This window comes from Sinohyriopsis cumingii, chromosome 2 (assembly GCF_028554795.1).
Source record: "Sinohyriopsis cumingii isolate HCF-2022 chromosome 2, ASM2855479v2, whole genome shotgun sequence".
In the NCBI taxonomy this organism is placed as follows: Eukaryota; Metazoa; Mollusca; class Bivalvia; order Unionida; family Unionidae; genus Sinohyriopsis; species Sinohyriopsis cumingii.
Window position 1 is genome coordinate 70,140,410 of NC_142962.1, and position 22,020 is coordinate 70,162,429.

At 35.9% G+C, this 22,020-nt stretch overlaps 1 protein-coding gene across 1 annotated transcript in view; it reads right to left on the reverse strand.

The window, feature by feature from the left end:
- Nucleotides 1-22,020, reverse strand: part of LOC149805121 (histone acetyltransferase KAT5-like) — a 67,090-nt gene that overhangs the window by 42,645 nt on the left and 2,425 nt on the right. The window contains exons 4-8 of the mRNA XM_089947564.1: nucleotides 21,084-21,235; nucleotides 14,039-14,110; nucleotides 12,929-12,988; nucleotides 6,754-6,921; nucleotides 4,258-4,341 (exon numbers count right to left, since the gene is read on the reverse strand). Of these exons, the coding sequence (XP_089803690.1) occupies nucleotides 4,258-4,341; nucleotides 6,754-6,921; nucleotides 12,929-12,988; nucleotides 14,039-14,110; nucleotides 21,084-21,235 (536 nt within the window). The remainder of the gene's footprint in view (nucleotides 1-4,257; nucleotides 4,342-6,753; nucleotides 6,922-12,928; nucleotides 12,989-14,038; nucleotides 14,111-21,083; nucleotides 21,236-22,020) is intronic.

A 22,020-nucleotide genomic window follows, 5' to 3' on the forward strand; every position in this document is an offset into this window, starting at 1 on the left:
CTGGTCCATCCAACATGTGAAGCAAACAGTATAGACACTGATATGCCAGTATATAATACACCCAATCTGACCAATTGATCATTTAAAACAAACAGTGTAGACACTGATATGCCAGTACATAACATACCCAATCTGGCCCATCCGTCATTTGAAACAAACAGTGTAGACCCTGATATGTCAGCACATAATATACCCAATCTGGCCCATCCATCATTTGAAACAAACAGTATAGACACTGATATGCCAGTACATAATACACCCAATCTGGCCAATCCATCGTTTGAAATAAACAGTGTGGACACTGATATGCCAGTACATAATATACCCAGTCTGGCCCATCCATCATTTGAAACAAACAGTGTAGACACTGATATGCCAGTACATAATATACCCAATCTGGCCCATCCATCATTTGAAACAAAGTGTAGACACTGATATGCCAGTACATAGTATACCCAATCTGGCCCATCCATCATTTGAAACAAACAGTGTAGACACTGATATGCCAGTAAATAATACACCCAATATTGCCCATCTATCATTTGAAACAAACAGTGTAGACACTGATATGCCATTACATAATACACCCAATCTGGCCCATCCATTATTTGAAACAAACAGTGTAGACACTGATATACCAGTACATAACATACCCAATGTGGCCCATCCATCATTTGAAACAAACAGGATAGACACTAATATGCCAGTACATAATACACCCAATCTGGCCCATTGATCTTTTGAAACAAACAGTGTAGACACTGATATGCCAGTACATAATACACCCAATCTGGCCCATCCATCATTTGAAACAAACAGTGTAGACACTGATATGCCAGTACATAATACACCCAATCTGGCCCATCCATCATGTGAAACAAACAGTATAGACACTGATATGCCAGTACATAATACACCCAATTTGGCCCATCCATCATGTGAAACAAACAGTGTAGACACTGATATGCCAGTACATAATACACCCAATCTGGCCCATCCATCATTTGAAACAAACAGTATAGACACTGATATGCCAGTACATAATACACCCAATCTGGTCCATCCAACATGTGAAGCAAACAGTGTAGATACTGATATGCCAGTACATAATACACCCAATCTGGTCCATCCAACATGTGAAGCAAACAGTATAGACACTGATATGCCAGTATATAATACACCCAATCTGACCAATTGATCATTTAAAACAAACAGTGTAGACACTGATATGCCAGTACATAATATACCCAATCTGGCCCATCCGTCATTTGAAACAAACAGTGTAGACCCTGATATGTCAGTACATAATATACCCAATCTGGCCCATCCATCATTTGAAACAAACAGTATAGACACTGATATGCCAGTACATAATACACCCAATCTGGCCAATCCATCGTTTGAAATAAACAGTGTGGACACTGATATGCCAGTACATAATATACCCAGTCTGGCCCATCCATCATTTGAAACAAACAGTGTAGACACTGATATGCCAGTACATAATATACCCAATCTGGCCCATCCATCATTTGAAACAAAGTGTAGACACTGATATACCAGTACATAATACACCCAATCTGGCCCATCCAACATGTGAAGCAAGCAATGTACACATTGATTTCCCAGTAAACAACAACGCCAGGTGAAAAATTAGGGATGAAATACGGTTAAGTTTGTTTTAAAAGGTAGGGAAAAGTAAGATTAAACAGGGACATTGTATAAAGAGATATAGTATGAAATTCCTCTAATTAATGAACAAATAATATCTTTACTTGATGTACCGTTGTGAACAAAACACAAAAGCATGCTCTTACTCACATACTAGCTATCTCTTTAGTACAGGTTGTTTCTATTATCTTAAAGTTTATGTGCCCATTTTGGTCCTTATTTTAAATACAGCTAGGTAAAAATATTTAATTAAATGCCACTAGATCAGGCAATTAGATCAGGCAATTAGATTTCCAAAACTTTACCCAATTATTGACAAGGTCCAAAAGATTTACCTTCAGCTTTGAACTGCCCACTTAAAAGATGTAGACGTAAAGTTGAGTTATTCATATATATTACTATGGTTGTGAACATTTGACCAATATTGTGTGATGACATCTGTGTATATGATCTCATGTACATTCATGGGGCTGTTTCAAAATACCTTTATGTTTGTGACTTTGTTAATTTTTGAGTATTTTTAAAAAACCAAACACAAACATTAATTGCTTGTCTTATTGGCAATGGATTAAATATTCATTTTACTTGCAATTACAATAATGTAATCTAGGTACTCATATCAGTTTTAATTAATTACAATGTATAGTTTCTGCAGTGCTCATATAAAGTCATATGGCCCACGTACATGGTCACAATTACAAAATGGGCACACAAACCTTAAACACTTTGTTCCATATCGCAGATGCCATTCACAATTATTGCTCATGAAGTGTGCAACTGATTCTGCACATAAAATTGATAAAATATAGGGATAGTAGGGCCATTTTGAAAAACAGGGATTGTGACAAAGTAGGAACAAGTAGGAAATGTAGGAAAAACTAGGGCCACTGGAAAGATTGCACCAACAAATCTGGCCAATTCATCATAAAAATTTATTCAACATTCTGTGTAATAACAATACTCCAAACTTGGAAACCTTTTAATTAGTCAGAATTTCATGAGTAAGGTTTGAAGAAAAGTAAATTTCATGGAAGGGCTGGATTTGTGTACTGTTTGTAGCTGGACTAGTGTTATCATGAGAGGGGCTTTGTAGTTAAACTGGTGTCAAATGTATATATGAATATAACTGTTGATTTAAAGGTTGTAGTATTTTTGTGACTTTTATCAGCATAAACGTATTTTGAAATTTACACCTATCATTTCTGTGATTTACTAAATTGAGTGACTTATTTAAGCAAGATTAAAATATCTGATAAAACAGAATTTCATCATGACTGTAGGAAACTTGTATTACCATAGAAAGTACTTAAGACTGCATATACACTGCAAAAAAAAGAAAACTGACACTTTTTTAGTAATCTTTTTGTCTGATACAGGTTCATTTCATCTAAAACTTGTTTTTAGGAGTTTAAATAGATGTAGATGATTTGTAACCATTTTAAGACAGGTTTGACTTACATATATGTAAATCCCAAGAGTGGTATAAGCACAATTATTGTTAACATATGTGGCCAAAAAGCATTACCTGATCATAAAAAGTATAAGCTATATAATACATGCCATAATTACAGTACACTGTATGAAACAACATACTTTCTATTTTGCTACAAACCTAATTCTGCAGCTGGTCAAAATTCTTGTCAAAAAATGGGCAAAATTCATGTGGATTTATACCAAAATACAAGCACAAAACATACTGGCAAATTTGTTATATTCACACTCCCTTTTTTCAAGTCTACAGGTCTAACTTTGCTGAAAGATCACAAAGTTCAAATTCTGCATGCTGAATCCAAGTGCTGTATTGTATGACTGTCATATTCTTCATTTCAAATTTGTAAAATGTTGTTGACATTCTTCTGACTTGACATGTTTTGAAGTTTGAAAGATCCATCTGCTCTAATATTTTTCAGTCAAAGAACATCAACAAAGTCACACAATTAATGCTGATTTCACTTAACAGATGGCACCATTTTCTTTAAAAGTATAAACTGGTCCACTAATGTACTAAATTATCAAATTATCAATATAATGAATTTGTCAGTCAAAGTTTTCACATAGTAGAAACATGTCTGTTTTATTGGAAACACATTAGATACAGTTGCTATAAACTGAAAATAAGGAACGCACATGTACGTTTAGGATGGACAAATGTATGTATTCTTAGCCTATTCTTAAGCAGCAGTTAAAAAGATGATGATAAAAATGACAAAAACAACTTTTTATTGGTTTATTTCTATTTAATTTTTTAATGTACCAGAAAATCATAATCCATATACTGACAAGCACAAGACATAATTTGGTGAAAAAAGCATAATGATTACACCAAAGGCAAAATGATTACCAAAACCAGAATGATTACACCAAAACCATAATGATTACACCAAAACCATAATGATTACACCAAAAGCATAATGATTACACCAAAACCATAATGATTACACCAAAAGCATAATTGTTGGCATGTATGGACTTGCTGTATTGGCATTAACACAGTTGGCCTGATGAAAATGGGTGCACAATTATTCTGGGAGGGCCATTCTGCTGCTTGAGAAAGAATTTGTGATAATTACGAACAAAGACACTTACCAAATGTCTTTCCAAACATTTGGAACTTTTCACATACTTCAGGCAGTATTCACAGATGTACACTATTGTTGCACTTGTCAGCTCCTACAAAAGTGTATTAATTAGTGTAATCACTGAAATTGGTACAAGCATGTATACACATATGCAAATGAAGAATGGAAAAAGGACATAGCTTGCTATTGGTGGCATAATCAGCAGGTAATAAATAGGACAGCATGATGAGCCAATGTTAATGGAGTGATGATTAAGCAAAATAATTAAATAATAACCAAGCATTCAATTATAACTTTTAATAATCAATTAGGATGAAAAACAAAAGTTTACTTTTTTAAACAATAATTTTTATACACCTTCAGTTTTAATGTTTTCAATTCATTACAGTACATTATGCTTATAAGATCTATGACCAGCCATTTTATACATGTATCATTTTGGGCTGTCAATCACTAGTATCAGAAAAATGGAGTATTTATAAGATAACCAAGAGGTAACAATTATAGTTCTATAAATCTGGGACAAAAACCAAATTTTCAAATATTCAATAATTACACTTTAAATGAAAAATATTGTAAATATTTCAAACCATGTAAAGCTGATGGTTGATGGTTTGAAATGATGTGATCACAGATTTTTACATTTCAGCTGATTCCCATAGCCAATAGAGACATGTTTCCATGACTAATGAACAAGGTTTACTTTAATTACATAAGTTACCATTTTCTATTTCAAAAATTATTACTTGTACTCTAGCATGGGCAATAACCATTTAGTAGTCTCTATGAAGTTTACTTGGCTGCCACTATAAATTGCTTAAACTGATAACATATATGTTGTTAGACTGGATATTAGTTTCCAATCTCATTTATCAAGTGAATGAGAACAAAAGAAGCAGCCTATGACATACAAATTGTTGATGGTTTCCACTGAGAACTTCCTACAGAATCTCATTTAGTCATCTTAAACCTTGGATTTACAACTTATTACTTTGCAAATAGAAATAGAATGAGTGAGTGATTTGGATTTTTCACGTAACTTTAACAATGTTTCAGTCATATAGCTAAGATGTCTGCAGTGTGCAGTTTACAGTGATGTCTAGCACAGAGGCATCATGCCACAGACATGTAGCATGATGTCTCACCCAGTCAGATTATCCTGACACCAGGCCAACCAGTCCTAATACTAACATCTTAACATCTTAATGCTGAGTGCCTAGCGAGGCAACTGTTAGTACCATTTTTATAAGTCTTTGGTATGACTCTGCCAAGGTTCAAACCCATGACCTCCTGCATCTAAGGCAGATGCTCTAACAACTAGGCCACCAGAGCGGTCAATAGAAGAGGAAACCTATTTAATTAAGGTATGCCTTTTTATTACTCAAATATAACCCTATTAACAAAATTATAGCAGGAAAATGCTGGTATTGGATCGTCTTATGCCAACCAATCATATATGAAAACATTTTACACATGTACTTTGTGTAACCAGCTGCAAATAACATAAACCCAGATCTTCCACAGCACACGTGTCAGGGAAAAAAGGTCCATAATGATCATCAGACTGATTAAAATCAGATCTCCACTGTCCTATGTGAGGACCATTTAGGGGTCATATTCTGATGACCTATGTTATTACCATAACTGCTAATTTTATCAGCCAATCTGATGAAGTCTTGTATCTTTGCACTTGGGAGACTCAGCAGTATGGGTGAAGAGCATCAATGCATGCTGAATGATTTGATTCACCTGCATCTGATACATCCTCCAAACACAAGTAAGTATATATGGAAACTAATTTTTCAAAAAACCATGAAACTGTATCCAAATCAACAACAAAAAAAACCCCTAAATTCACAGCAATACAACACAAAAAGTTGAAAACGTATACCCAATAAAATTCACAGCAGAATAACACAAACAAATGGACTTTCCTTGATTGACATGGTGCACAATTACACAATTACCAAAAATTCAAAAACTGCATGAGAAGATTAGACAGTATACCACAATTTTATATATATATATATATATATATATATATATATATATATATATATATATATATATATATATATATATATATGTATACACATACACCTTTGTTTACAACTAAAGGTGTAAAAGTGAAAGGTAAGGAAAACTCAGGTGACCTGTCCAACTGTAATATAAAGGTAGTTTTAAATGTATTATGACATTCTAATGGAAAACATACAAATATATGATTAAAACAGAAAGAACTCTTATCTTTTTTTAACGTCACTGAACAATTACGATGTATGAATATTACTAATGTACTAATCAGCATTGTTGCTTTGTATGCGTAAATGTAAGGGAGAGGGCAATAATGTTGTAATAACATATGGTCTGATACCATTACCAATCCGAACACAAAAACAATAAAGTGTCTGAATAGAGAACAAAAATATACAAAATTAAAAATACAAACATGCATATAATTATGTGCACACACACACTGATGACCGAAACAAAAATACTTTACCTGAGGATACGGAGAGAAATACCATGGCTTTATTCTGTATTTCCCAATTTCTATCATCTCTATATTTTTCATGCGGGTGACAATGTCATCATGGTGTGCCACCATACTACCCGTTTGTCTTGGTACTGAAGGCATACTTGGCTCCATACTTCCATCTTGGGCATCAACCTGACAATGATGTTTTTTCTAAGAGTTATTTAAGGAAAACTGGTGGTTAATGCTTAGAATATTTATGCTTCAAAGGGAAAATTCATTTCTCAAATTTCTGAGAGAGAGAGAGAAATTTTACAAATTTGCATGGCTGTTGCAGAATATTAAAAAATCTTACTTAATCCTTGATGTTCACACTCCAGAAGATGTGTTGTCTCAAATGATAACTTTACACGGGACGAGGAAGTTACAAAATATTTATGCACTGAAAGTATGGATCATATGTACGCAGAAGAAGGGTTGGGTTGATGAGAAGATGCTGCATTTGTTTAAAGTGTTTTATCTCAAAAACACTAACATTTTTTGTTAAAAATTTAAGTTTGAGTGCATTTTCTGACATGTAATTTTCTAATGATTTAAAAAGTGTCCCAAAACTTATGACTCAAAATTGTGTCATACATACAGTGCACCAAAAAAATTACTTTAAAAATATGGTAAATATGGTATGTAACCCAGAACACCAAGCAAGCTTGGTAGCTGACACACTTTCCCATCTGTGCCTGAAGAGATGATCTCAGCATAATTGATTGTTGTTGTTGTAGGGTTTAACACCATTTTTCAACACACGATAGGCTATAAGTGGCAGCCAGTATTAATGGTGGAGGAAGAACCAGGGAAAACACCGGAAAGAACCACCAACCCACGAGAAGCTACTGACAAGCTTTCTCACACACGCACATTAGCCAAATCCGAGATTTGAACCTACACAGACAGAGGTGAGATGGCAGTGATCCCTAACGGAGAGTGCTTTAGACTACTTGGCCACTCGGCCCCCTCTTCATCCTTGACAATGTGCATGTACCCTATCGTTGACTATATGCATGTTCTCTATCTCTGACAATGTGTATGCACCCTATCCTTGACAATGTGCATGTACCCTATTGTTGACTATATGCATGTTCTCTATCCTTGACTATGTGCATGTACCCTATCCTTGACAATGTGCATGTACCCTATCGTTGACTTATACATGTACCCTGTCCTTGGCTATGTTCATGTACCCTATCCTTGACAATGTGCAAGTACCCTATCCTTGACAATGTGCATGTACCCTATCCTTGACTATGTGCATGTACTCTATCCTTGACTATGTGCATGTACTCTATCCTTGACTATATACATGTACTCTATCCTTGACAATGTGGATGTACCCTGTTGTTGACTTACACATGTACCCTGTCCTTGGCTATGTTCATGTACCCTATCCTTGACTATGTGCATGTACCCTATCCTTGACAATGTGCATGTACCCTATCATTGACTATATACATGTACCCTATCATTGACAATGTGCATGTACCGTATCGTTGACTATACTTGACTATGTGCATGTACCCTATCATTAACAAGGTGCATGTACCCTTTCTTTGACAATGTGCATGTACCCTTTCTTTGACTATGTGCATGTACCCTATCCTTGACAATGTGCATGCACCCTATCCTTGACTATATACATGTACCCTATCCTTCACTATGTGCATGTACCCTATCACTGACAATGTGCATGTACCCTATCGTTGACTATACTTGACTATGTGCATGTACCCTATCATTAACAATGTGCATGTACCCTTTCTTTGACAATGTGCATGTACCCTTTATTTGACTATGTGCATGTACCCTATCTTTGATTTGTTGTTGTTGTTGCTGTTGTAGGGTTTAACGCCATTTTTCAGCATTCGATAGACTATACATGGCGGCCAGTATTAATGGTGGAGGAAGAACCTGGGAAAACCCCAGAAAGAACCACCAACCCATGAGAAGCTACTGGCAAGCTTTCTCACATACCCACATTAGCCAAATCCAAGGTTCCAATCCACATAGACAGAGGTGAGATGGCAGTGATCCGTAACAGAAAGCACTTTAGACCACTCGGCCCCCCTGCATCCCTGACAATGTGCATGTACCCTATCATTAACTATATGCATGCACTCAATCCTTGACAATGTGCATGCACCCTATCCTTGACAATGTGCATGTACCACGATAGACTATACATGGTGGCCAGTATTAATGGTGGAGGAAGAACCTGGGAAAACCCCGGAAAGAACCACCGACCCATGAGAAGCTACTGGCAAGCTTTCTTACATACCCACATTAGCCAAATTCGAGACTCCAACCCATGCAGACAGAGGTGAGATGGCAGTGATCCGTAACAGAAAGCACTTTAGACTACTCGCCCCCCCACGACAATGACATGTACCCTATCGTTGACTATATGCATGTACTCTATCCTTGACAATGTGCATGCACCCTATCCTTGACAATGTGCATGTACCCTATCCTTGACTATGTGCATGTACCCTATCCTTGACTACATGCATGTACCCTATCCCTGACAATGTGCATGCACCCTATCCTTGACAGTGTGCATGTACCCTATCCTTGACTATATGCATGTACCCTATCCTTGACAATGTGCATGTACCCTATCCTTGACAATGTGCCTGCACCCTATCCTTGACAATGTGCATGTACCCTATCCTTGACTATGTGCATGTATCCTATCCTTGACTATGTGCATGTACCCTATCCTTGCCAATGTGCACGTACCCTATCGTTGACTATATACATGTACCCTGTCCTTGACAATGTGCATGCACCCTATCCTTGACAATGTGCATGTACCCTATCCTTGACAATGTGCATGTACCCTATCATTGACTATATACATGTACCCTGTCCTTGGCTATGTTCATGTACTCTATCCTTGACAATGTGAATATACCCTATTGTTGACTATATATATGTACCCTATCCTTGACTATGTGCATGTACCCTATCCTTGACAATGTGCATGTACCCTATCCTTGACAATGTGCATGTACCCTGTCCTTGACAATGTGCATGCACCCTTTCTTTAACAATGTGCATGTACCCTATCCTTGACAATGTGCATGTACCCTATCATTGACTATATACATGTACCCTGTCCATAGCTATGTTCATGTACTCTATCCTTGACTATGTGCATGTACCCTATCATTGACAATGTTCATGTACCCTTTCTTTGACAATGTGCATGTACCCTATCCTTGATTTGTTGTTGTTGTTGTTGTAGGGTTTAATGCCATTTTTCAGCACACAAAAGGCTATACATCACAGCCAGTATTAATGGTGGAGGAAGTACCCGGAAAATCCCCAGAAAGAACCACTGACCCATGAGAAGCTACTGGCAAGCTTTCTCACATACCCACATTAGCCAAATCCAAGACTCCAACCCATGCAGACAGAGGTGAGATGGCAGTGATCCATAATGGAAAGTGCTTTAAACCACTCGGGTACTCGCCCCCCCTTCACTGACAATGTGAATGCACCCAATCGTTGACTGTATAACTGTACCCTATCATTGACAATGTGCATGTACCCTATCTTTGACTATGTGCATGTACCCTATCATTGACAATGTGCATGTACCCTATCTTTGACAATGTCCTCCATCTCGTAGCAAAAACTATTTTAAAGCATCTTCTAAGTCATCACATATTTAGTAGTACATAGCTTGGAAATAAGAACTCACACAAATAAAGAAAAATAAAAAAATAAAACAATGATCAGCCATATTAGATATAGCCTGAGGAAAAAAAGGTTATTCTAATAAATAAATAAATGAATATGAAAATGAAGCAAAATATATAACTTTCAAAGTCCAGTCTATTATTGCATGTAATTTTTAAGTATAGACTACCCTCTTTTTTCCTCTGCTATTTCCAATTAAATGCAGTATTTATTATATACTCATATAAATGCCAAAAATGAAAATATTTGCACAAATACAATTTAGACAAGTAGAGTTTAGGAGTTCATAATGCTGATTCACTGGCAAAGTGAAACATTACATTTACCTGGCCTAAAATAATCAGAGTCTGTACTGAGTGACTGATTATGGCTATCTGAACCTGTCTGGAAACGTGTGAGCTCACTACAATTTTTTTTAGAGGACATTTTCCTTCTGAAGCGTGTGTAGCTTCTAACTGAGCTGTCTGAGTGACTAGTCAGCAATCCTGACAATAGGTTTATTAGCTGCTCTAAGTATAATTGTAGTAACAGAGCTAATAACAAAGGAAAGAAAGTTTTGTACATAAGAACATTATATCATGATCATCTAGGAGTACTGGGAGTTCATAAATATAAAAATAACTGATATTATTGAGTAAAACAAGCTCACAATGCAAATAGTTTTTAACAAACTTGCATTTAAATTTTTTATGATTGAATAAAGTACTAACTTAAATACATGTGTTCCATTAACAGGATATCTCACCTGTGAATAGCACTATTATGATGTATTTTCTCATTGACCAGATAAGACTGAAACTTGTGGCATATCTGGGTACAAACTGTTGACATGTTTTAACAACATTTTTGTTGAATACATCCACTCATGTATAGGACATTTAAACTTTAACATAGGATTTTAACACTGTTAATGCACATGCTACCATAGCCACTAGAAAAATGTTACCCATCTACCATATATACTCACTTAGTAAGTCTCTTCCAACTGCCAACAACCTAGTGATCTGCAATTCCATAATGTGCTGGCAGATTTGGATCTATGCAGTTTGAGCAATCAATAGGATAAAACCACAGACCCTGATCTGCCAGCACATTATTCAATGGCAGATCAGGGTCTGTGCTGTTTGCAGTTGATCTTGACTTATAAGATAGTATACATGTTTCATCATTGACAAATGAGACAATAATCTGATACTGTCATCTCTAAAGAAATTTAAGCAAGATATGACTCTTATGCCGATTTTCTGGTGTCCCAACAAATATGGTGTCCCAATATATATATGGTAAATAATGTGACACAGAACACTGAGCCAGCTTGGTTGCTGATGCAATTCCCATTTGTACCTGAGCAGATGATCTCAGCCTAAATGATGTGTACATGTACCGTATCCCTGACCATATTTTAATAATTTATATACCAAAATGACACAAAATTCTAAAAATTTTAGTTCTTAGATTAGTCCATGTTTCACCATTGGACAAAAGGTATAAATGGTTTGAGTCTGACCAATTACATGTTACTGAGTCTAGACTTAAATTTGAGTAATTGTTGGTGAAATCTAAACCAAAATACATAGCAATTTGTTGTAAAAGAAAAATAAGAAGAGGCAGAATTATAACTGTATTGATGTACTGATGTTGTATTGCTAAGTATAATGCATTCAAATAAACAGCATTTTAGGGTTTCAGAAAATCCATTAGAGATCAAGCATCTTTTGACACATGCATAGAATGCAAAAAGGAAAGCATTTTACAACAGCTTGACAAATGTGATTTAGTGGTTGCTTACTGACATTTTCTTTTAGGGGTCTGAAACTATTATGAGTGAGGATATCATGATGTTCATAAACTGAGCATACCTGATAACTGTCAAAATAATTTGCTTGGTTGATGCTAAAACTTTTCAGGTCAGCAATGTAAAAATGGTCCCCTAAAACGCCAACACATTTCATAATCTTGACACTCTGGATCTTGGTCTCATTTACATTTTGTGTATTCACCAATTATCTATCAGTGTTATATTAAAATAATTATCTTTTTATACTAAAAGTTCATAGATATAATGCAAATTTATGTATTTCTGCAAGTTTATTCTGGAAGAAATTAAGTGCCCCTGTTCATTAATTCAGTCCTCAACATTAAGTTACACTAGTGGTCAACAGCCACTTTGTTCTGCAACATGGTGGGCAATAGAATAAACCTTGAAATTGTTTATTTACACACAAAAAAATCTTATTTAAAATTAAACTGAATTATCTTTGCTGGCTTTGATAACTGCTTGTGCAAATGTCAATATCTGTCTATACCATGCAATAAAATGCACAGACAGTACCATACATACTGGTAATGACAAAACAAATACTTTACAGAAAGGTAAAACCACACTGTCACTTTGATAAGGCTGTACATTAATTTGCAGAAATGAATATTTGCTCAGTTTACTCACTACAAAAGGCTGTAGACTTGGAGTTGGGGTTCTGCTGGGTGTATTCATGGGCTCGATCTCCTAAGGGGAAATAAAGTCTGTCATTAACAAAACAACTCACAGAGTGTTGAGCATACTTAATGCACACTAACATAACTGTGAATATAGCTTCTTTATGTACATGGTAGGGTTATCTTTTCCCAAACAGCAATTTGGGATTTCCTGAGTTATGAAGAATATTAAGTCTACTAATGACAATAATTTTGAAAGTAAAATAGTGTTTAAAGTAAGTAAGCCATCATATCTTTTCATATTACACTTTTAATGAATTCATGACTGATATCATATAAGGCAAAGTATAATATCTGAAGCAACCTTTGTGGCTTCATTAAACTGTAATTTCCAAATTTTCAATGTTATTTTAATAAAATCTGAACTTCTTTTATTGTAGCGAATAGAATCATATATTTTCTCATTTCATATAAAATTTATGAAGCATGTTGGATAATTTCGATCTTCTGTTAGAGCTTGCAAAAGATAGCAATGGCTCAATTTGTTAAATAAATTTCATTTGTCATGAGTACCCATGTTAAATTCTCTATCTAGCATGAAATGACTGCAAGTTTCATTTTTCCCTATATCATCTTAATGATGAAAGGAAACAAATATTTTTCCCTATATCATCTTAATGATGAAAGGAAACAAATATACAAGACAGTTGAGGTTTTGTATTGAAATTCTTGCCATGTCAGGACAGCATTACTGTAAGACTAGAATTGAAAAAAATTGAAGGGTGCCTACTAAATAAATCCTCAACCAGTCAATCTACATGAAAATTTCATTACAGAAATTTTGATGGCACAAATGCATGTTTCACAGAGATTATTATTATTCCAATATTTCTGCCAACACTATACTAGGGGAGATAACTCAATTCTGTATTCCAGTTTGGTGAGCAAATGAATGTTAGCACTTTTGCTTACAACAAATCTGGAATGGCTAGATTTGCAAAGCAGCCAATGTACTCATAGTGTATTATGATCAGATAACATCTCTGATGAATAAATCTTAAGATTACAGTCATATTGTAAGGATAGAATAATGTTTCCCAAATGCTCTCTTTTCACTTACATCATCATCTAGCTTCCTTTTTCTACTCCCTGAAAGCTTTTTGTTTGATAGTGGAAGGCTAGCAGACCCATTCTGTAAATCAAATAAATATATAAAAAATAAAATTGTCATCAAAGCATAGAATGCTATAAACTACATGATCTTTTGATATATTGACCCACAAAATCAATAGGTTTCTTCCTTATAAAAGAGCAACCCATCCACACATTTTTGTTTGTGTGGAAACCATTCTTTCTACTTTCAATCATGGTGAATTTGACTTTTAACATTTTGACCCTGAAACTTACCACATGCCATCCCCAAAGTTTATCAAGTGTGAATGATGGAGAGCTCAAGATATTGTGCAGAAATAATTTTCTTTAATCAGTGCCAATGACTTTCAACCCTTCTAGTCTGAAATCAATACGGAACTGCCTTACCCCATGTGAAAGCCATCCACAAAGTTCATAACTGGAGACTATGGAGAACTCAAATTATTGTGTGGAATCAAAACTTCCAACAGATGCACAGATAGACAAGATCACAACAAAATACACTCCACCTTATGGTTGGCGTATATAAAGTATTTTTGGAAATAAAAGCAAATAAAATTTTGACTAAAATCTTTATGCAAATTTTTTACGACTCTGATCTCATAATCGAAGAATGAACTGTCTTAGTTTCTTTATGATTCAAGCCAAATATTACGACAACCAAGGGGATCAGGGAATGTTAGCAAATACTTTTAAACAAATTTTGTATGACAGTATCCTTGACCCCAACTTCAATGGGGCAAGCCAGCATGTGGCAGAATGAATTGTCTTAACTTTAATTAATCATCCCAATTCCATTAAGGTTTAGAAACCTGAACCAAATGGAAAAAACTTTAACCAAAACTATAACAAACTGTCAATAGTGATGCAGCAAATGAAAAAGTGACAGCTATGTCTCACTTACCCAATAATGTGGGCTTGAAAAAGAGTATGTCACTATAACATTTTGCTAGCAGTGACTAGTACTCTTCAAGATAAATGTTGCCATCAATTTCCTGACTGATCATGCAACATTTTCAGATTGAAACAGACTGAAATGCAGAAATTTAACACTGATGCCAATGACCAAACAACTTCATTCATTAATCTACATTTATAATGATGTCAAACCAATACCTATTCTTGCATCAATCAAAATCTCTGCCTGAAATTATTAACACTTGCTTAAGGACTGATATCAATCCATATTTTTATGGCATCTGCATTTAGACAGAGGTTCAGTTTGACTATAATTGTATGGTCTCCACATAATGATCTATATGACATCATCCATAAATATATGGCTCACACTCTATCTGGGTTAAGCGAAATAAATGGCAAATTTAAAAAAAATAATTGAAAACTAAATTTGCAAATAAAAGCATTTATGATAATTATCCATAAATCTTGACAAATTCCGCATTAATTTCACTACAATTCAATGAAATGTTATAAAAATACTAAACAAATACCATTAAGATCAAAACCCAAGTAAACCAAAAATCCCCTTGAAAATGCAATATATTTCCTATTCCAAAGTTTCCTTCTTTTAATACTAGGTTCATATAGTCCCAAAGAGTATTTTTCATGTACTTTTCCAGTTTTCAAGAACTTCCAAAAGTTAAGGAGCACTTTGTTTTTAAAAATTTGTTCATTGTTGCATAAATAGGTACAAAAGTTAACAAAAAACACTGCCTGCCACCAAAACAGAGGAGCATTACTCCATCTAGTAACTTCAAGAGTCATATGTCATTTGATCAACCCAATTTTTACCCCATTTTATCTGTTTATCTAATTTTTAGGGGAAAAATACATTAAAAAAACAAATTCTAAATGAAAAAATGATATTTTTTTCATTGTTTATACTCTTTGAGATAAATTCATGCTTTTGGGAAGAAATCAAGAGGTTTTTCAATTAATTCAAGGATTTTTCAATGATAAAACATTTTTAATCTCAATTTAAAGCAACCCTTTAAAGTCGAGAATATTTTTATGGCTGAATGTGCCATGTAATACATACAAAACCAAAATTTCAGTTTGCCTCCAATAGTTTTTTGTCTTGAGAAGTTTACTTGTTTGACCAATTGAAAAAAATGCTTCTTAAAAATATTTGAGTATAAGTATATATGCACAGTTTCTGGTTGAGGGCATCCCTGCACCAAAGGCCAATTCTTCTGAATAATGAACTCCTAGATTAAATAAAATGTTTCAAGAATAATTATCCGATTATGATACCTGAACAGAACTACTACTAACTCACAAATATGGCTTTCCCAGACTAAAACTTTATAGCTAAAAGGCTAATAGTTATCTTCCCACTTAGGAAGCAGTTAGAGAGTGATCTCCTATTTATACAGGAATCGGTTCCAAAACCTGTCAACTACTTAAGTTACTACTGGAGCTGGAGGTATATTCTCCATATGGATATAATGGTGGGGAGGTTGGAGGGTTTATATGTATTATGATCTGGTAAGCAAATGCCTTTGGATGTGTGAACTCAAAAACTGACAGCAGATCGGGTAAGTCCTGTTCCATATCCTACCCTTCATGATGACTTAGTGTGTCAGAGATTGTGCAACAACAGCCCTTCATGATGGCTTAGTGTGTCAGAGATTGTGTACCAATAGCCTTTCATGATGACTTAGTGAGTCAGAGATTGTTTAACAATAGTCTTTCATGATGACTTAGTGTCAGAGATTGTGTAACAATAGCCCTCCATGATGACTTAGTGTGTCAGAGTTTGTGTAACAATAGCCTTTCATCAGGATTAGTGCTGTTTCTTGTCCAAGAGACAAAGTAGGAAGTTAGCTATTGAGATGTTGATGTAAGTGATTTTCTCCACCTCTTGATTCAAGAACTGATTTTTCATAAGGTATTGTTTAATATGATCCAGACATGCAGATTAAACAACTCTGGATTGGGATGAAACGTCTGCCATCATGGTTGCTTGAGCAGATGAGGAAATGTTTCTTTTGCCTGGGGATTTTGGTTGTTATAAGGATGAAGTCATTGATCCATTATTTTTTCCACTCAAGCAAAGCAATCAGGATGAGGTGACATTCCAAATCTTTTGCTTTCTGTACCATGTGTGCAAGCATATATGCCCAAATCATTCCAATCGATGGAAAGAGTAACAGCTGCCCAATCCCTCAGATTTGTGACCGGTGAGACAAAGGTTGGAAGTTTTGCAATCCCCTTGTCACCAAAAGATTTGTCAGTGGTTCATCACAGGGAGGGCAGATATGCTAGTGAAAACCAAGGGATGAAGCGATCGTTCTAATGCATATGACAAACTTGATCACCAGCTTAGAAATTCCCAAAGAAGAATGCAGATATCTGGGGTATTTGTTCCTCTTGCCACCTGAGATAATTAACCATTATAGAGATGTCAAACTGAATGTAGATTCTTGTGCCATGAATGGAATGCTTCCCATATGGCTTTTATTTCTAGGACACTGATTTACAATAGACGATCCTGAGTGAGCCACTGTCCTCCTGGAATGGTGGAAGGAGAACTACACCTCAGAATGTTGTGCTTGCATCCATACAAACTGTCAACTTGAAAGCTGTACCTGCAAAGGGATCACCTGAATTAAGCCATGTGAAGTTCTCCCAATTCTGAGATAGGACCTCGCATGTAATGTCTGTTCCTAGGAGCCAAGTTCTGACTGCCACTGGGACAAAAGTATTACTGTACAGTAAAACCTGTCTTGAGAGACCACATTCTCAATGCACATATTTATTCATTATATAGCATTATGACCTGTTATGAGAGACAACCTGTCTTGAGAGATGATAATTTTTTTGTCAAAAGAGGTGGTCTTTCAAGACAGGTTCTACTGTAATGGCCTCATAAATAGGCAACCCAGGACAGTGATATCCACTATCAAATTGAATAAACCCCAATGAATAAGGGCTCTCAGGCTGACAGGTCATTCTTTGCAAGAAATGAAGCTTTTGTTTGCAAGAAATGAAGCTTTTGGCTACACTGGGTATGTATTAGGAACTGTGCACAATGGCACTAACTGGACACAGATTTGCCTGGAACCATCATGGTACTATACAGCATATCTCAACCAACTGCATGTCTTTCCCCAATGCAGGTCTGTGTACAGATGCTGGGAAGAAATACTTGATATTAGATCATTGTAAGCAGTCTCCTCAGACATATTTGGAAGATAGGCTGGGTTGGGTATTGACAATAAGTGATGTATATCTGATGGCATGGTGGAACAATCCCCTTCTTTGTAATTTTATCCACAACGATTCTCAAGAACCCTTGCTTTTAAACCCAACTGCCTGAAGGGCAGGCTGAACTTTAAGAGTGCCAGTGCACAAGTGTCAGGAGGGCATACAGGATGTTGATCAATGCAAACTGTTGACCCATAATTTAACATAATAGCCAGGCCTATCTTTGTTACTGATCTCGTATAATCAGATTCAGATGGCACAGTTCAATAGTGTCAGAACTGGACCATTACATCTCCATAACTTTGTCAAATTCTCGATGTTGGAAACAGGTGATATGATATGTGCTATGCAAACTCGGTCACTATTGCACTGTGCAGGATGACACTTGAGGAGCTTACTGATGAGGCTTCGCCATTACCATGGCTGCCATGAATGTGTAATGTTCTCCAAGTCAGCCACTCGACCCGACAGCAACAACAACTGAACTCCACCTAGTTCTGTTGATAAGCTGAACTATGGACCAAGCTGCTGATGGAAAAGGAAAGCAAAACTCTTGCAGCAACAAGCAAAATATTTCTTTGATTGACATTTGGAAGTCTTCTTCCTTCATTGACATTTGGAAGTCTTCTTCCTTGACTGACATTTGGAAGTCTTCTTCCTTGATTGACATTTGGTAGTCTTCTTCCTTGACTAACATTTAGACGTCTGCTCTAGTCAGTGAGATCTAACAAAGACAAAGGAGCTTATGAGCATACCTTGTCATGTCTAGGTGAAAGAGGCAAATGCTGATGCCTTCTGTGCAATCTTACATGAAATTAGAAAAGATTGTTCACAGGAGTGGCCCAGCATGCTCGCAGAATGTCCCGACAGGGATCTGATCACTAAGTGAGTGTTCCCTTTGCATACAAAATTATCAGAATGCAGTTACTCTGTATCCTGTTCCTACCATGGCAATAATCTAGGCACTGGTTGCATTGAGTGACCTGCAGCTGATCCATGAAAGTGCCTTGAGATGTGGAATAGGCAAACTGCTCAAACACATTCCGTTTTTTGGCTTAAATTGTAAGATCGATTTAGTAGTGATCTGCTGTGACCTGAGAAATATGCCAGAGACCAGTTTTGATGGAACAGTACCATTTAATCTTGCATGATATTGTGCCATTATTTATATTAGAACATTCAAGGGAATATTGCCGAGTAGGCTTGCTTTAATCTCAATCTTGCTTCCATTTATTCAATAAAAGCCTGCTGTCTTTGGCTTACAGTGTATGAACAATTGTGGGGTGAGATGCTGTAACTTCCAAATGATATCTAAGTAAAGGTTCCCTTTGAGTGGCAAAGGCTTGAGAACAATGTGAAGCAACATACCATGAATACTGAGGAACTAAGCTGGGCATGATCTGCTGTGAGTAGTTTGTGGCACAATGCAGCTCAGACTGATCCACGAGAGAGCCTGCATTACATGGGTTCAGCAATCTGGACAAAGATCATCTGTCTGGTGGCGGACAATGGATGACTGACTGTGGTACTGACCTGTTGTAACAAATCCATATGGCTGAGACTGGTCATGGCGGAACAGGGTGACCATAATTGGCATGATACTGTTGGGTAATGTTGGGATAAGGTACAGGATATTTGATCTACATAGCCGATTGGTACGTATAAGTGCAAGACAGTAACTGAAGCACATTTTTTAGCTCTTGCTCTTGCTCAGTGGCAAGTGATAATGTCAACTGGATATTGAGCCATTCCCTGCTGAGACATCAGTGTGCAACTGATGACATTTTTGTCCCTCAAGGTGCAATTCTGCACCTTCCCCATTAGCACTCTGAGTATTTTCTGTCCATAATATGCAAATCTGATATATATCCATAGATTGTGCAAGCTACACCTGTAGAGTAGTTGTCAGTCCTGTGTTTACAAAGCTTACTCTTGGTCTTGTACATGGCCAAAATCTGTAAGACAAGATAAAGCATGCAATATATACATATATAGTGTAGCACAAGTCATGCTTTTTGAACTTGGAGTACATGCAAAGCTACACACTATGACAATTACCTGTGAAAAAGGTGCACATCGTTGCCAATACAGGTAAAGTACTAGAGCGTTGCCATTAATTCTTAAGAAGTGGATGATAAAATATTAATTCTAATAAAAGTTACATGTAGGAAAGCCAAATGATTTTGCTTATACAAGTAAAATCACTGACACATCACTTACAGTAACTATGAAGTGGAAGCTATGACTCAACTATGTCTAGAAAACTTACCTGTACTTAACTGACCATGGTGAAAACTATACAGCAACATAATTGATTTTTCCAAAGTACATACAATACATGGACATAAAAATGCACCAAAATGTCATGACTGATACTTACTAGAGTGGACACAATAATATCAATTGTAAGACAATGTTAAATGTAGGAAATGCCAAATGATAGCCTATACAGGTAAAAATCAGTAAAACATCATGTATATAACTAAGTAGATATTAAGACTAGATTATTACTTGTATGGTAATTTTAAGTCCTCTCTGTAGGGAGAATACTAATTGGAACAAGCAGAAGTAGTAATTACATGTTACCTGGCACAAGCAGAAGCAGTAACTTGAGTATGACAGGAACTCTTGCCAATACCTGTAACAAAGAGAGATCACTCTAACTGCCACCTAGGTGGCAGACAACATTAAACTTTTTAGCTAAAAGGTTTTAGCATAGAAGGGCTGGACTGCAAGGTAATAGTAGTTTTTCTAATGTATATGATCAGGTATTGTATTGGAAGAAAAGATGTTACTCACTACTTCATTTTGATAAGCCAACAGAGTTCTGTACATAAACATACCACAAGTTCTCTATCTGGACTGCATGGACGGGATCCTGTGCTTGCTTTGCCTGGTGGCTCCTTTTTGGGAGTTTTGATGTCTTTCTTAGGGTGCTCCAGCCTGGTGAGATCCATGCGCTCCTCAGGGATCCACTCATCCAGTCTCTTGTTGACTGCAATACAAAGAGTATAAGATAAGAAAGCTCGGTAGATATATTTTTAACTCCTTTTTTAACACTGGAATTTTTTCCCTGAGTGGAGAAAGAAATCAACTTCAAAAATCCTGTTTCTACTGGCAATTTTCTATACAAGTTACCGTTATTGTCCATGCTGTAATCATGTCTTCTGAAATAAAAGGAACTATTTACTTTCAGTCATATGTTTTCATGATCAAAGTAGTACATGTGCAGATGTCAAAAATGTTACACTGACCTTAATGTAAAATAATTTACACTGACCTTAATGTAAAAAATGTTACACTGAGCTTAATTTAAAAAATATTACACTGACATTAATGTAAAAAATGTTACACTGACCTTAATGTAAAAAAACAGCCATGACCTTAATGTAAAAAACAGCCTTGACCTTAATGTAGGGTATGGACAGATATTATTCTGATGATCCAGTTTTTAAAATCTCTTATCAAGACTCATTCAAGTTACATTCAAATACTGGTTTCATTAAACTATTTTCATAGCAAGTATAATAACATACATATGGAACAACAGTGTCCCGTTATGTATAATACCTGCATGAATTATGTTTGGACAGAATCCATATGTGCTACTGACCAATAATGTTGATGCCTAAGCTAACAACATTGCTTGTGAAAATTGATACTTCCATTTGGCCTAAGTTTCACAGGCAAGATTCAGTTAACAACAACATTGCTCTTGGAAATTGATACTTCCATTTGGCCTGAGTTTCGCAGGCAAGATTAAGCTAACAACAACATCGC